Source organism: Nematolebias whitei, chromosome 20, assembly GCF_014905685.2.
Source record: "Nematolebias whitei isolate Nwh7 chromosome 20, NemWhi1, whole genome shotgun sequence".
NCBI classification, from domain to species: Eukaryota; Metazoa; Chordata; class Actinopteri; order Cyprinodontiformes; family Rivulidae; genus Nematolebias; species Nematolebias whitei.
Genome location: NC_056517.1, coordinates 4,272,935 through 4,288,193, shown reverse-complemented (window position 1 = coordinate 4,288,193; position 15,259 = coordinate 4,272,935). Strand labels below are relative to the sequence as shown.

Genomic DNA, 15,259 nt, shown 5'->3' with positions numbered 1-15,259 from the left:
GGTTCAGGCAGGAGGGGGTAGAGGGTGGGGGGTAAACATGTGCTTTGAAGCCGTTCCTATGCCTGGCTGTGCGAGGCTCCAAAAGTCCAGTGCGACTCGAAAGCCGGAAATTTAAAACCAGCTCATGTTGCTGCTGTGGACATGAAGGCCGTCGAGGCCTCGGCAGGATCCCAACATCAACCCATGTCGGGTACGAGCACATTCCAGGTTCGGCTTCAACTTCCCACATGAGTTTTTGTCCATTTTCTTCTCTGATTACAAAAAAGAGTTTGCTCTACCAAACCGGAGAACTGTTGGTCTCAAGCACGCCGTACATCTCTGCAAGTTTTTTAAAACGTGGCCCCCAGTCATTTAAATAGTCGTACTCGTGGTCGGTGTTCGAAGCCCCTGATTGGAGCGAGCTGAGCGACTCCGCCACCGAGCCTTCTCCTTCGTACGCATATGTCTGCAGGGAGTCGTAAGGTGGGGCGCACGGGTCCACGTCCGCCTCTAGAAGCTTGGCCAGCACATACCCATGAACGTTACTGTCCCCGCCACCACCCACGACGCACGCCTGAGGCACGTAGCGAGACAGACTCTCGATCTCTGGCATCATGTCCTGTCTCAGTTTGCCCAGTGGGTGGTGCACCTCGCGGGGGTTCCACATGGCGGCGATGTCGAAAGCCTCGGTGTCCTCCTCACCGCCGCCTTCGTCGTCGTACCGCACGATGTTTTCGTGCACGTTGTCCTCCTCGTCGCACAGGTAGGGCTTTTTACGATGCGTCCGCAGGGAGAGCATGAGCAGAATCATCACTGTTGTAAAGAGACAAAGTGAATACAGGAACTAAGTCAGTATGGAAACATACGTGTGAAAGACTCAGCCCGTTAAATGCAAACCACACGATTCAACAGAACCACCAACTTGAAGTACCAGTAGTCATTTTCTGGCTGACTTTATGGAAAATGGTAAATAGACTGCACTTATATAGCACCTTTCTATCTGATGAAGATACTCAAAGCTCTTTACGACACAAGCGGTGCCTCATTTACCTCCACACACATTCATACAGCTCTATACTAGATCTCTACAAAGATAATTGAGCAAATCATTCTAAAGAGACTGCTCAGAGCTTTATCACATTCATGCACTGACTGGACACACATCAGAGGCTACGAGGGGTTCAGTGTCTTGCTCAGGGACACTTCAACATGTGACTGCTGGTGGAATCGAACCCCAACTCTCCCAATGGTGGACAAGGACTCTAACCACTCAGCCACAGCTGCTGTATCAGTGTCTCTCACTGCTGAAAACAAAGTATGACTCACTGTTTTTCTACAACGCTGCTTCTGTTCATTGATTCGATGGTTTGCAGACATTTGTTTCTGCTCAGCTCTCATTCAGTCCCACAACAGCATTTTAGTCATTGTCTGGACTTTAACGGAACCATTGCAACACTTTGATTCTTTCCTTTTTCTGCCATTCTGTTGTTTTGGGGGATTGTTTAGTTTGTTTTGTTGCAACCAGTTTGTTCCGAGCTGTAGCTCTCAGACATACGGCCTCACATTTTAGTGTCATTAGGCTTACAGAAGAGTTCAAGGTTGGCTCGAAGGCTCAAGCTCTCATTAAAACCAGAATGACTTGATCTTAAAACAATCCAGTTTACACATCTGAACAATAATTTGTGCCTCCTGCAGGAGCAGCGGGACTCAAGCTGCCGAGCCCTCTGGCTCACAAAGTCTGCACAGGGAGATAAAATGGTTCTTTGTCGGCCTCCAGTGGGAAGATGTGACTAGAGGGCAGCTGCTGCTAATGAATACCAGATGTTTCGCCAGGGTGAGAAAAGATATTTATTCTAGTAATGATGATGTCAAGCTGGGAGATGACTCCTTTAACAACCTTTACTCACTCACTTGTTGTATTTTGACATCTCTACGGTTATTTTAAATCTGTCAACAAACAAGCAGAGGCAGAATTTTTCTAAATCAGGGCAAAGAAGAGGTCTCTTTAATAATAATAATAATAATAATAATAATAATAATAATCATCATCATCATCTTACATAAGTTATTGAAACCCTACAATAAATAATAAATGGAATTTCAAAAGGTGGACATTCATTTGGAAGTGCTGTATTTCCATTTAAATGAGTACTTTCTCACTGCAAACACATTTTTTGACTTTAAAGTAGGATTTTAAAATCGTTGTTGTTTTATTTACCACACCATATAAGGTAAAGTTTGTAAAGACGTTTAAAAGGACAGTCCTCATTTGTACCTGTGACTGGATAAATGCAGTTCTGACCTTCAGTACGAAAAACAGGAATTTATATTTGGTGTTTTTCCAGGTCTGGATGAGTTTTGGAAAAAAGTTTGGAAAATAAAATAAAAAGCAATTGTGTTTCCAGACGTTGTTCCTTTAGTCCAGGGGGGTCAAACCCACTTACAAAAGGGGGCCAAAATTAAAACCTTTTTCAAACTAAGGGCCAGTTTAAGAATCTACACTGAGTCAAGTTAGATATGCAACATGTTTTCTTGGTTGCAGGTTCCTTAGCAAAGATTTGATTGGTACATTTGAAATAACATCTTGGGGGCCAGAGAAGATGTAAAGGAGGGCCACATTTGGCCCCCGGGCCTTGAGTTTGACACATATGCTTCAGTCAATTTTACAAAGTAGGTAAATGAATAAATAACTGACATCCTAAAATAAGTATTCTAAGTGCCTTTCAAAATGTTTATATTTATATATATATATTATAAAAACTCTATATCCTAGTTTCAGCACTGATTGATTTGTGATTGTTCAACAATATGAAAAATCACTTTTGACATTAGCTCAGTTTAAAATAAAACTATTAGTGCACACTATTTTTTTTTTTTTTTTTTTTTTGCAAATACTGTATAACACTTTACAGTGAGCAGTGTCTCTGGCAGACTTTATGTTGCTTACATGAAAATATTGTGACCATAATTTAAAAAAAAGCCTTTTTTAATAACTTTTCAGTCCTTTCTCGTAAAAAACTGAAACTATCTGGTTTCTCTCTGCCCCATTACAGCAACAGGTGTGGCTCACCCAGCAGGACAAAGATGCAGGCCAGGATGGCGATGAGTGCTCCTTTGCTGAGGCTGGCAGGGAGGCTGTAGGCCTCGGCGTTGCACGACATCATGTTCCCTTCATGGTCGCAGCTGCAAACGCGAACGGTCAGAGTGCTGGTGCTGGTCTGGACTGGCTGCTCCCCGTCAGAGACAAAGATAGGCACATAGAAGGTGGTCTGGTCCTGATGCGACCAGCCGCCACGGCGGGTCAGAATCCACGCCGTGTTGTCTGAACACAGAAAGGACAGGGAAAGGCAGATCTTGCTTAAAATTGATTCTTTATTAAGTTGTTTGTGTCAACACAATTCGTTCCTTCAATTTAAGAATGTATTTATTGTTTTTTTTACATTTGAATGACTGATACAGTAGAGAGGAGTAAACAGACCTGGATGAAAATAAGAAAAAAAGTGCTCAAAGGTTTAAGGAAATAAAGATGGAACAGAATGGCTGAACAACTGTTCCTTGGAAAGAAACATTTAAAAAATTGTTCTAGATCAAACTTTTTGCTTATTACTGTAAAATCAGAGTCAAGGGAAAACAGTTACAAAGACAAAGAGCTTTTAGGTTTAAGGTCATAAAACATTTTATCACATGTGGTTTCTCTATAACATCCACACAGAAACAGATTTTCAAAAGTATGTCATTATATGTCATTTCTAAAAAATACCCTTATGAACACTGTATGGTTGCAGTAGCTATGCCAGACCAGTATGTGGTGCTATCACGCTGCCATGAAAATACATTCAAGTGAGAACAAGGTGTAATGCACGTGAGTCATGCTTGCATGCAAGGTACAAACTGTAAACACCAAACTGTCAGTGTAATGTGTATTATTTGAACTCATCATGATCAATAACGCATGTGAGAACGTTCTGCAATGTCCTTCTGCTCATGTTTGTGATGTGGGATATTAATGGTCCCATGTAGTCACTCTTACTGTGACCAGTCAGTGAGGAACAGGAAGAACTGGTTGTTTTGATATCCTCAAGGGTTGATTGATATGATATTGATATGATATTGATATGATATTGATATGATGACGTGTCTCAAGCAGAGTCCTTGACTCAGATCCACTCCTTCCTGTCTCCAGTGGACCTTCCAATGACGGCTCGGACATAGAAGGGGGGGTGTGGGGGAGCGCTGAGGGCTGGAGGTTATTCTATAAAACTAACGTGTCCGGTTCAGGGAGTGAGAGCAGGTGAGGGTTTCACATGGATGAGAGCACTGATAAGAGGGTAATCTTGTATTTGCATGTTCTGTGAGTGTTGGATTGTTCTCCAAAGCTTTGTAAATAAATGTGACTAACTAACCCTTGATCTGTTTGGGAATCTCCTTTTTCCAACAACAATTTGGCGCTGCGAGCAGGGTCCCTCAGGTGACTGTTTCAGACTCTCGGGCCAGACGTCTGATCAGCCTGGAGTCGCAAACAAACAAAAAACCTCCACGTAGGTTTGTAGAGAGACGAGGGGCTGGCTGCAGAAGCCTGAGAGCAGGTCCTTGATGCTTCCATACTGACCTTCTCCTATTCACTCGACCATATTAGACCTCCTCCTCACAGCCTTCATTCATATTTTTTTGTTTTGATTAACGTCTCTCTGTGCTGCATGCAGCTAACACTGTCTCACTGTCAGTGTTACTGACTGCTTACCTTGGTTGTCCCTCAGAGTGAAGTTTGGGTTGTTGGCGGCCTCTGGAGCTAAGCTGTAGGAGAAGTGTTGTCCCTGCAGAGGCTCATCTGGATCAGCGGCTGTCACTGTCTGGATCAGCTGGAACACAGCGGCAGCCACCGCTCATGTTATCATTTTTTTCCAAAGTACATTTTTCACTGGATCTTGAGCTCATCGGCACAGAATCCCAACAGGCTAAAGGATGTTTGCTGACAAGCTGCTGTTGTGAGGTTTTAATCATACCTGTCCTGCTTTGGCGTTTTCACAAACGTACGTCTCCAAGAAATGTGCCAGCGACGGAGGATTGTCATTCACGTCCAGGACCTTTACAGCCACAGTCACGCTCGCGATCAGCGTGGGGTTATCTGCAGGTAAACACAGATTTGATGCTTTAAGGTGCCAGCAGACACATTTCTGTTTAAAGACCCGACTGCGCTGCCTTTGTGGCTTCTTTAATCTTCCCCTCATTTACTGTGCGCCTGCAGCACATTATGGCTGCTCACATCACAATTCTATTATTCTTCATTACAGTCAGCAATTTGCATACCCTAACCAGCTGTGTAATGGGCTATAGAAACACAATTAGAGAGTAGTAAGTACTTCCTCAGGTTTCAACACATGATCAATCAATCAAGTGGTGCGACTTTAGCTCTGGAGGTCGACTCTCCAAGAGGTGAATTTATGGCTTGAGAGTGAAGAGCTTCTCATCATGCTACATCATCATTGTAGCTGATCGAGAATCAGTTTCTCCATTTCAACAAGAAACAAAACTAAAGGGGACACAATGTCAGATATAAAGGAACTGGAAAGAAGAAAAACTCTGTAATTAACAAATAAGTTAGTGTCAAAGTAGCTGGTGTAGTGGACGGTGCGCTGGATCGTTTCAGTGAAATCTGGACATTTTCACTCGCACAGGATTTTTATGACGAGTTCAGTGATGTGCACAGGACTAAAGAAGAAGTCAAGAAAGAAGCATCTTTAAAATATATCATGTTTGTTGTTTAGTTGTGTATGTGACAAACCACTGTTCCCGCCTTTTCTGGAGCGTAGTGGGGAGGAAGAGTTGCATTCGGGCCTAAAAAATCTGACCCGAGTCCGTAGACATTTTGTCTGAGTCCGACCCGACCAATTAACTGTAAGTACAGGCTTGAAGCCAATATATATATATATTTATATATATATAGATATATTATTATTATTATTTAATTAAGCTTTTACTGCTTGGTAAGCAAATCAATTTGACATATTTTAAAAACGTATTTCAATGAAAGGAAGATAAAAGATTTCTTGTTTCACCAAATGGATATTAACTTACAAAATAAATAGCCTAAAAAAACAACTCTAGAGATAGTCTATTATACAGATGAACAAAAATATTTTTAGAGCAAAAGTATTTGGAAAAATATAGAACAAAGCTATTTTAATTGATCGTGATGCTCGTGGGACCACATGCACAATTGTTGCGCAATGCGCCAGCGTTACGCTCTCTGTTCACAGTGTGATTAACTGCTGCGCTCTGATTTATTTCCTCATCCTCAACATATAAACTTACTGCCTCCTCCTCTAAGTAGATTAACACAATGTTATGTTGTGCATTTTTATTTAGTTTTATTTGTGCTCTATGATTCATAAAACCATATCAAAAGCCCAAGCCTGACCCGAGCAGAAGGAAGGTGGGTATCGATGGCAAGCCGATTGTGTCATTAATAGCTGGAGAAGATTCTCAGTCATCCAGGACATGATAGATTCAAAAAAGTTCAAGAAAAAAAACAATAAAGTATAAAATAAAGTCCAGTTGTTTTAGTCTTGAACTTTTTTGAAATTGTCATTATAGCCACGTTTACCTATTACATGATACAATGGCATGCCTTACTGCTACTACTACTCTGCTGCCATCAAGTGGCTGAAAGTGGTACTGCTTAAAAAAATTCAGTCAGAATGAATGAAAACGGTCTTATCGCAGCCAAAAAATGGTTTATAAATATGGAAAAATAAATCCATAAATATGTCACTTCGGCCTATAAGTCCCAGGGCAAAATTTATTTCTGTAAATTATACAAAAAACTGTGACTTATAGGCGGAAAATATGGTAAACTATGTTGGGGCTGGCCCTGTGATGGACTTGCGACCTGTCCAGGGTGTACCCCGCCCTTCGCACAGTGATTGCTGGACATGGGCACCAGCGACCCCCGTGACCCAAAATGGAATAAACGGGTAAAGAAAATGGATGGATGGATGTTGGGGCTGCAGTATCATAATCCTGAGATCGCAGGTTCGTCAGGAAAGGCATCCGACGTAAAACAATTGACAAAACTATCCATGAGTTCATTTGTTGTGTTGACCCCTACAGAAGGAAGCAACCAAAAGAAAACCAGGAATAAACTAAACTAGATTATACAGTATATTCCAAAACAGCAAGAAACAGCATAGTAAAGGAAGTAAAGAGGATAAAAATGTTATTGTGAAGAATTTGGGCAAATTTTGCGTTTAGCACTTTTCTTTTCTTCTTTGAATTGATTATCTTCATTTTACTCCGGATGATTTTTTCTGCATCTTCGTTTCCACTTCACACCTTCCTCTCTGTGCCCTCTTCGTCTCTTCCTCGTCTTTAATTAGCCGCCGCAGGAGAAGTTATTTAATTAGCCATTAATTCCATTACGGCCCCCTTTAAGGTGTGTCGAACAAACAAAGACACAAACACACAAACAAAGCGAATGGATTGAGGAGCAAGGTGACTTCTGCTGCAACCAGCTGTGAGATTTCTGCAGGGCATCCACGTTTCTGAAATACATGAACTGCAGGAGCCGCTTTGTCAAATCACTGCTTCTGCATTTCTATAAACCAACTGCATACACATCCTGTAATAAACTCATAGAAGAAACTTGAATTTTATCAAGCGATTTACGTTTAAATAGATCTCAAAGTGGACTAATCCTCAAGGGAAAAGCAGTCTTTGTTTATTCCCACTTTATTCATTGAAGCTTGTCTTTAGGTAAAACACTTACTCATCTCCATGGCCAGGACTGTGATGTTGTGCCAACCGATCTCCTCCCGGTCCAGCGAACGCACCGTCATCAGCGAGCCAGAAGTGATTTCAATGTAAAAGAATTTGTCTGGGTCGCTGGACCTCTCGATGGAGTACCTGGTGACACAAGGTGACACAACCGTGTGAGCTCAGGGCTGAATAAAGTGCGCTTTCTGAGTGTAATCCTTTCTGAGGGCCATGCACGCACACGTTTCCAATCCAGCGTGTGCATGCCATGTGTGTGTCTGTGCGATAAGACGTCAGGTTGGCAGCACCTGAAGACTCGGTAAGAAGATCCTGATACGAGGCCTGATCAGAGGATCTGCCTCTTCTGCCAAACAGACGTCAGGCACAAACAAACAGAGCGTCGTGTTGGAGCGTCTCCTGTCGACATGGGCCGCTTTCCAAAACACCCCTCTGAGAGAGACGTGCTACACAACCAGCCGTGCACAAGAAGGAGGAGGATGTTGATGTGTCAAATTACTGACAACACGAAAAGAATCAGCTTGAACAGGAAGCTCATTATTAAAGGCCTAGTGCTGCTTAAGGCACATCTGCAAGAATTTTTAACAGATGTGATTTTATGATGAAAAATTACAGCATTTATTTTGGTCAAATGTATAAGATTATGCTCAATCTCATGCGATATTACAAGATCCCACGCAGTTTCTTAGCGCTTGCAGAACGTATTGAGGATGACCCTCAGTTACTACCACATCAAAATGTAGCCCATTATGTCTAAAATTGCTCAGGTTATATCCATCTTTGTATTAGTTGAGGTCAGTTGACTGTAGTGGATAACTTCAATGAAACAACCCTATTGTTTTCTGAAATATTTTGCTAACAGGTAAACAGGTTTGAGTCTAATGTTCATGAGAAGGTTTTAAGCTAAAAATCTTGAGCAATGTGTGGCACAGAGCACGTGATGGGGAGGACTCTCAGCTATTACAACACAACATTTAAGCTTATCTGAAAGGCAGACTGAGTTACAGCCATCTTTATGATTGCTAATGCTAGCTTGCTGCTGTTGCCATTTTAAAATAGACTGACTGCAAAGTTGTATCAGTTGTAGAAGCGTGTCCAGTGATGACTTTCTGACAATTACATTAAAATCTGTTCAATAGTTCATGAGATATTTTGCCAACAGACAAGCTGAGTTGACCCCAGTAGTCAATGGTGCATGTTAAAGCAAATACCTCACGCAGGATGTAGATGACTCTCAGCTGTTAGTGCACTACATTCTACTTCAGCATCTGTAAAACAGACTGTGCTGTAGCTATTCATTGTGTTTGCTCAGGCTGGTTAACTGTGTAGGTGTCTTGAATTGAGTTAACTCCTAAAGTTGATTATATGTAGATTTAACTCTAATGGCTACTTCCTGAGCACTTTATTAAAATCCATCCAGTGGTTCATGATACGTATATTTGCTAACAGACAGAGAGGCAAAAATAATGACGTTCCTTTTAAGCATATTTAACTTTGTTTGCTTCCAGATGGAGGATGATGATGGTAAATAAAAGAGGGTGGGGCTGTTTGCTACAAAATCCATCCATCCATCCATCCATCCATTTTCTTCCGCTTATCCGGGGTCGGGTCACGGGGGTAGCAGCCTAAGTAGGGAGGCCCAGACTTCCCTCTCCCCAGCCACTTGGACCAGCTCTTCCGGGGGAATCCCGAGGCGTTCCCAGGCCAGCCGAGAAACATAGTCCCTCCAGCGTGTCCTGGGTCTTCCTCTGGGCCTCCTTCCGGTGGGACGTGTCCGGAACACCTCACCAGGGAGGCGTCCAGGAGGCATCCTAACCAGATGCCCAAGCCACCTCAACTGGCTCCTCTCGACGTGGAGAAGCAGCGGCTCTACTCTGAGTCCCTCCCGGATGACCGAGTTTCTCACCCTGTCTCTAAGGGAGAGCTCAGACATCCTACAGAGAAAACTTATTTCGGCTGCTTGTATCCAAGATCTCATTCTTTCGGTCACAACCCAAAGCTCGTGACCATAGTTGAGGGTAGGACCTCCTCCCTGACCCAGAGAGGGCACTCTACCCTTTTGCGGCTCAAGACCATGGCCTCGGATTTGGAGGAACTGATCTCCATCCCGGCCTTGTCGCTTTCGGCTGCGAACCGCTCCAGTGAAAGCTGTAGATCACGAGCTGATGAAGCCAATAAGACCACATCATCTGCAAAAAGCAGAGACGCAATCCTAAGGCCACCAAAACGGATCCCCTCAACACCTTGGCTGCGCCTAGAAATTCTGTCCATAAAAGTTATGAACAGAATCGGTGACAAAGGGCAACCTTGGCGGAGTCCAACTCTCACTGGGAACAAGCCCGACACTGCCGGCAATGCGGACCAGGCTCTGACACCGGTCATACAGGGACCTAACAGCCCGTATCAAAGGGCCCGGTACCCCATACTCCCAGAGTACCCCCCACAGGGTTCCCCGAGGGACGCGGTCGAACGCCTTCTCCAGAATCATGCTACAGAATCATGTTTTCATATCTTTTGGAGTTATAATAAGAACAAACATTTTCCTGCTTTTATGTCTTATTTTGACAAAAAGTTAACCAAGCTACTGGAGCAGGGCTATCCATCTGGTGGCCCAGGGGCCAAATCAGGCACACGTGCTCCGTTCAGCCCACCAGTGGGTTCCTTTTTTAAATAAAACTAGATTTTAAATTGTAAAACAAACTCACTTAATAAGTGCTGGATGTCTGGCCCCTGAGCTCTTGGCTTTCAGTAACCGTGGCCCTGGTCTAGAGCCATACGCTGGTAAAACTGTTAGCGTCATTAGCATTAGCAGCTAATGCTCGTAGTGTCAGTTTAATCCTTCTGCAATAGGAAAAGATGAACGTTGTTCACTGAAATCCTACAGAAAATTTAGAACGATCACAGCTAGATGAACACAAAGAGGCAACAGCTCTTAAACGTGTGTAAGAGTCCGTGGGCTTGTTAGCCACACAGAGAACGTCGTGACTGGCTGGAGGTTCTCCCACAGGGTCTCTGTTAATATTAGTGTGACTCTGTCATGAGGAGGGGGAGATGCCGCAAGTGAAAGAAACGGTGGGTTTTCACATACAACCGTGTTGCAGACAGTACAAGACAGAGACGGGAACTGGAAACGAGGGCGATGGAGGAACTGAAGGTCAGTGCTTGTTGTTATCTGTCATCTGTTGTGGTGACTACCTGCTGCTCACATCCTCAGATGTCTGGAACTCCACAGATCACAGAGCCGCTTATTATTTATTTTAATGTTCATTAGATTTATCTAAGACAAATATTAAAGCAGTTGTACATGATATAAAATAATTTTTTGACAGGATGCAGGGGATGTTCACTGATTTATTTAGGCTGTCACCAGGAATCAGCATCCCCAGACGTCCACCCTCTCCTGCTCCTGTCCTCGATGGTTCTTCCAGCAGGTGCTGAGTCCATGAGGAGGTGGCTTCCTGTCATTTCTTTGGCCTTAGGAGCCAAGGCTCGACCACCTCCGCTGAGGTACTTCTCATTTTCTGGAGATTTTTCTAGGCGTGTCTCTTTGGTAGGAGCTCCCTGGGCCGACCACCTCACTGTGGGGGCACTGATCCCTGCTGTCTCTCAATGTGGGACCCATAGTTTGGTTGTAAAGACTTCAACGCCAAACTCTGTTGTCCATAATAAAAGAAACAACCTAGTGCAGACATCACCTGTCTCTCTTGACATGATCTGAGAAAGTCTTACCAAGGCCGGGACTCAAACCTGATGCTGGTTCAGCAAAGTGTCTCTGAGACATAGAAACAGGAAATAATGATTTGGCTTTTTTCAGCCTCTTACATGTTACATCCATATTAGATTAGTTTAAACCACGTGAAAACATTCTTATACCGTGCTTATATTAAACATAAAGAGTCAACGATCCATGAAAACAGGGAGGTGGTAAAGAAGTAGAGAGTCCAGGCAGGATGGAGAAGACGGAGACAAGTTTCAGGAGTGATTTGTGACAAAAGGGTGTCAGTAACGGTCAAAGGAAAAGTTTACAAGACGAAAAGGAGATATATGGATGCAGTTAGAGAGGACATGGAGGTGGTTGGAGTGAGGACAGAGTGAGGACAGAGTGAGGACAGAGGACACTGGAGGAGGATGACTCGCTGTGGAGACCCCTGGAGAGGGACGGCTAAAAAACAAAAACTCATAAAATTGTCATTGATTAATTCTCTAAACTGTATTCAAAAACTGCTTTCAGATTAAATTTTAAATAAAATGATTTAAAAGTTAAATATTTTAAAAACTCATTTATGCAAGCTTTTACAATTTATTCGAAATAAGTTATTATTACTCAGAAATAAAACCATTCTGTCTGATATGTACATATTTTTGATTACTTTTTTTAAAAGAAAAATTCCTCATGTAAATAAATAAATTAATCTATTATGCAGCTGTAGCACGTGCACATGTGTTATGGAGGAATAGTTTGTTTCCTGCTTGAAGTTTATTAGGATGCTGCCCTCTGCTGGTCAGGAGGCAACAACACACCTGCATTTTTTCAAATCATTTCCTCTCATACACATTTTGTCATAATTATTTTCTGTAAACTAAATATTAGTGAGATTTCATTATTTTTTTTAGCATTTTTCAGATAAAAGAAACAACTGGAACCCATCCTCTGCCCGTGCTTTGTAATATAAAGGAAACTGAGCAACATCAAATCATTTTAATTTCCTGTTTGCTTGTTTGTATTCACCGTCTCCATAAAGTTTCTGAAATCCAGTTCGCTGTATCTTGCAGAGTATTAAAAAAACAACCAAGTTTCTGTACTTTTATACCAAAATTCAGTTGGATGTGTTTGAAAACAGATATTCAGATAATAAGAGACAACTAAATTGTTTCTTTTAGGGAAGAAATGAATGGAACAAATGTAAAGTTCTTCAAACAGCCTTCAGTATTCTGACTGTAAAAGTCAAAGTTTAAAAACACATTGGGCCTGTTTTTTCTTCTCACCTCACAGTGTTGTTGGCAAAGTCTGGATCCCGGGCCGACACCGTCCGCACCACCGTTCCTTTCTCCGCGTCTTCGGGAAGCTCGACGTAGTACGATGACGAGTCGAACAGTGGGGGCTCGTCCACGTCCTCCACACTCACATGGACGATGGTGACGTCTTTAAAGGGCCCGCGGTGGCGGTAGCTCGGGTCCAGGTGGGTGTTGGCTCCCTCCACCTTCAGGGTGTAGCTAGGCTTGTTCTCAAAGTTTAACGGCTGGTCAAGACATACAAACAGTTTTAAAATCACTTTAAAGTTGCAAAACTCAACTCAAATGTTCAAATCTTACTCAATAAAAAAGGGTTTTGGGTTTGCAGCTTTTGTGTGATGAAGTACGGAGGGTCAAAAGTGCCCTATTCTAATAAAATAGGTCATTAATTACTGCACGTTTTGTGTTAAAATTTGAAATAAACACCTAAATCACATAAAAATATGTACTTACATAAATGTGTCACCACTTAAAAATGTTTTTTAATCAAAAGCCTAAATATTTATATAACAATTTAAAGTAACAAATTGATGCAAACATTTTTAAATAAAACTGAGAACATTAGTGCCAATTTTTAATAAGTCATGACTTTTTTTAATTTGTGAATTAATTTACAAACTCAATAAATGAATTATCCATTTCAGTCGTTCTTGTTATTGAAATCTGTTCATTTAAAATCTCTATTTCTAGTTTTAATAATGTTTTAGAAGAATACCTTGATATAGAACAAAATATGCCATGCACTATTTAAGACAACAAACTTTATGGTTTTGATGTGAAATAATTAAAAGGCCAAAAATTAGTTCAGTAAAAATACACATCACAATTAGACTTTTGATTTAAAATTGTTTAAAGAAATCACAATATTTCCCATTTTAATTGGCACATCTGTTTTTATAATTTCATGTACGTAAAGACAAGTGGCATTTTTGACCCGCCATACAATTAGTGTTATGAAGAGTTAATATTTATAAAAGTAAAAAAAAAACTTTTAATGAACACTTGAACATATGTACTAAAACGTGATGTGTAAAAAAAAAAAGTTATTTAGTTTTTTATTTTAATTTTTACCCTTTTCACTGTGATGATGCCAAAGAGGTTGGTGGGGTCGGTGCTGATGTCGAAGGTGTCCCTCCCATCTCCATCTATGATGCTGTACTTCATCTCAGCGTTGACCCCGATGTCTCTGTCCTTGGCCCAGATCCGGCCCACCACGGAGCCTACGGGAGCTGACTCAGGCACGCTCATCTGATACAGCCCTGAGCACGAAAACATTCAAAACTGATTCACTCCTCTAGAGGGAAGCAAACCCCTTCATGTAATCACATCAGCTGCTCACAGCTCCAAGTCCCTCATCAGGCATGATCAAATAAATGCCTCTACAAACGCCTCACAATTGGGTTATACGCCGCCTCGTGGGCCGGCTCGCACCTCATCAACCATTTAACCTCAAAAAGGAGGTGACAGCTGCCCAATCTGTGGCTTTTCCCAGTTTATTGTGAAATGCCTGCTCGATACAGGAGAATCCCTGATCGCAACCAATCGAATTTCCCTCAGAGTGATGGTGCTAATTGGTGAGGGACTGGTGATGGAGGCGGAAATGGACAGCAAGTGTTTTCTTTGTCAAGGAACTGAAGCCACCAGTTGACTCCAGACAGAGGGGACAACCGCTGAACTCAGGAGGTTTATAAGGAGACAAGAAGTGGATTATAAAAGACACATTATGGTGTATTTGGTGGCTGACAGGAAGAGGAAGAGCTGAAGGTGAAGAACTGATGGCCAGATGTGGGCAGAGGGACACACAACCTGCATGCTCTTAGGAAGTAGAGATGAATAGTTTGTGTGAATATAATGAGCCACCGTTACAGAAACACTGCAGCTAAAGTCCTGACCTGGCTCCTCCATAGCTACAAGACATACGAGTCAACTACTGACTCCAGGTCAAAGCAGAGTCTTTGAATTTTAATTAAAGCAAATAATAATAATAATAATAAAGTTCATTTCATGCTCTGAGTGAGGAGTTTGTGGTGCGTACAGGCCACACAGTCTTTACGTCCAACTGGAGAATTTACAACACAGTAAGATCAGACACAGGGTGCAGTTCTGGGGGAGCTCGAGCTTCTTTTGATGACGTAATCCTAATGAGATTAACAAAGTCAAGGAAAAGGAGGCAGGAATGAGATTCATAGTTTCTGTCAGCAGCCAGCAACATAATGTGTTCAAGGGCCGGAGTTATTCTAATCACAATATCTGTGAGGGACACATAGGATGTTCAAATTATATGAAGTACTACTACTGCCACCACTACTACTAAAATTACTACTACCACCACTGTTACTACTATTACTGGTACTACTACCACCAATACTACTATTACTGGTACTACTACCACCAATACTACTATTACTGGTACTACTACCACCAATACTCCTATTACTGGTACTACTACACCAGCCAAATTAAAAATTAGATCACATAAGTTCTACTAATACCACAA

The 15,259-nt window shown here is 42.1% G+C and overlaps 1 protein-coding gene across 2 annotated transcripts in view; it reads right to left on the bottom strand.

The window, feature by feature from the left end:
• Positions 1–258: 258 nt before the first annotated feature.
• The window catches only part of LOC119426568 (cadherin-20-like), a 44,145-nt gene continuing 29,144 nt past the window's right edge, over positions 259–15,259 (bottom strand). For both annotated transcript variants that reach the window (XM_037694135.1, XM_037694136.1), the window contains 7 exons: positions 13,834–14,021; positions 12,736–12,989; positions 7,745–7,881; positions 4,983–5,104; positions 4,721–4,838; positions 3,050–3,301; positions 259–792 (listed from right to left, as the gene is read on the bottom strand). In XM_037694135.1, coding sequence (XP_037550063.1) covers positions 275–792; positions 3,050–3,301; positions 4,721–4,838; positions 4,983–5,104; positions 7,745–7,881; positions 12,736–12,989; positions 13,834–14,021 — 1,589 coding nt within the window. In that variant the 3' untranslated portion in view covers positions 259–274. The remainder of the gene's footprint in view (positions 793–3,049; positions 3,302–4,720; positions 4,839–4,982; positions 5,105–7,744; positions 7,882–12,735; positions 12,990–13,833; positions 14,022–15,259) is intronic.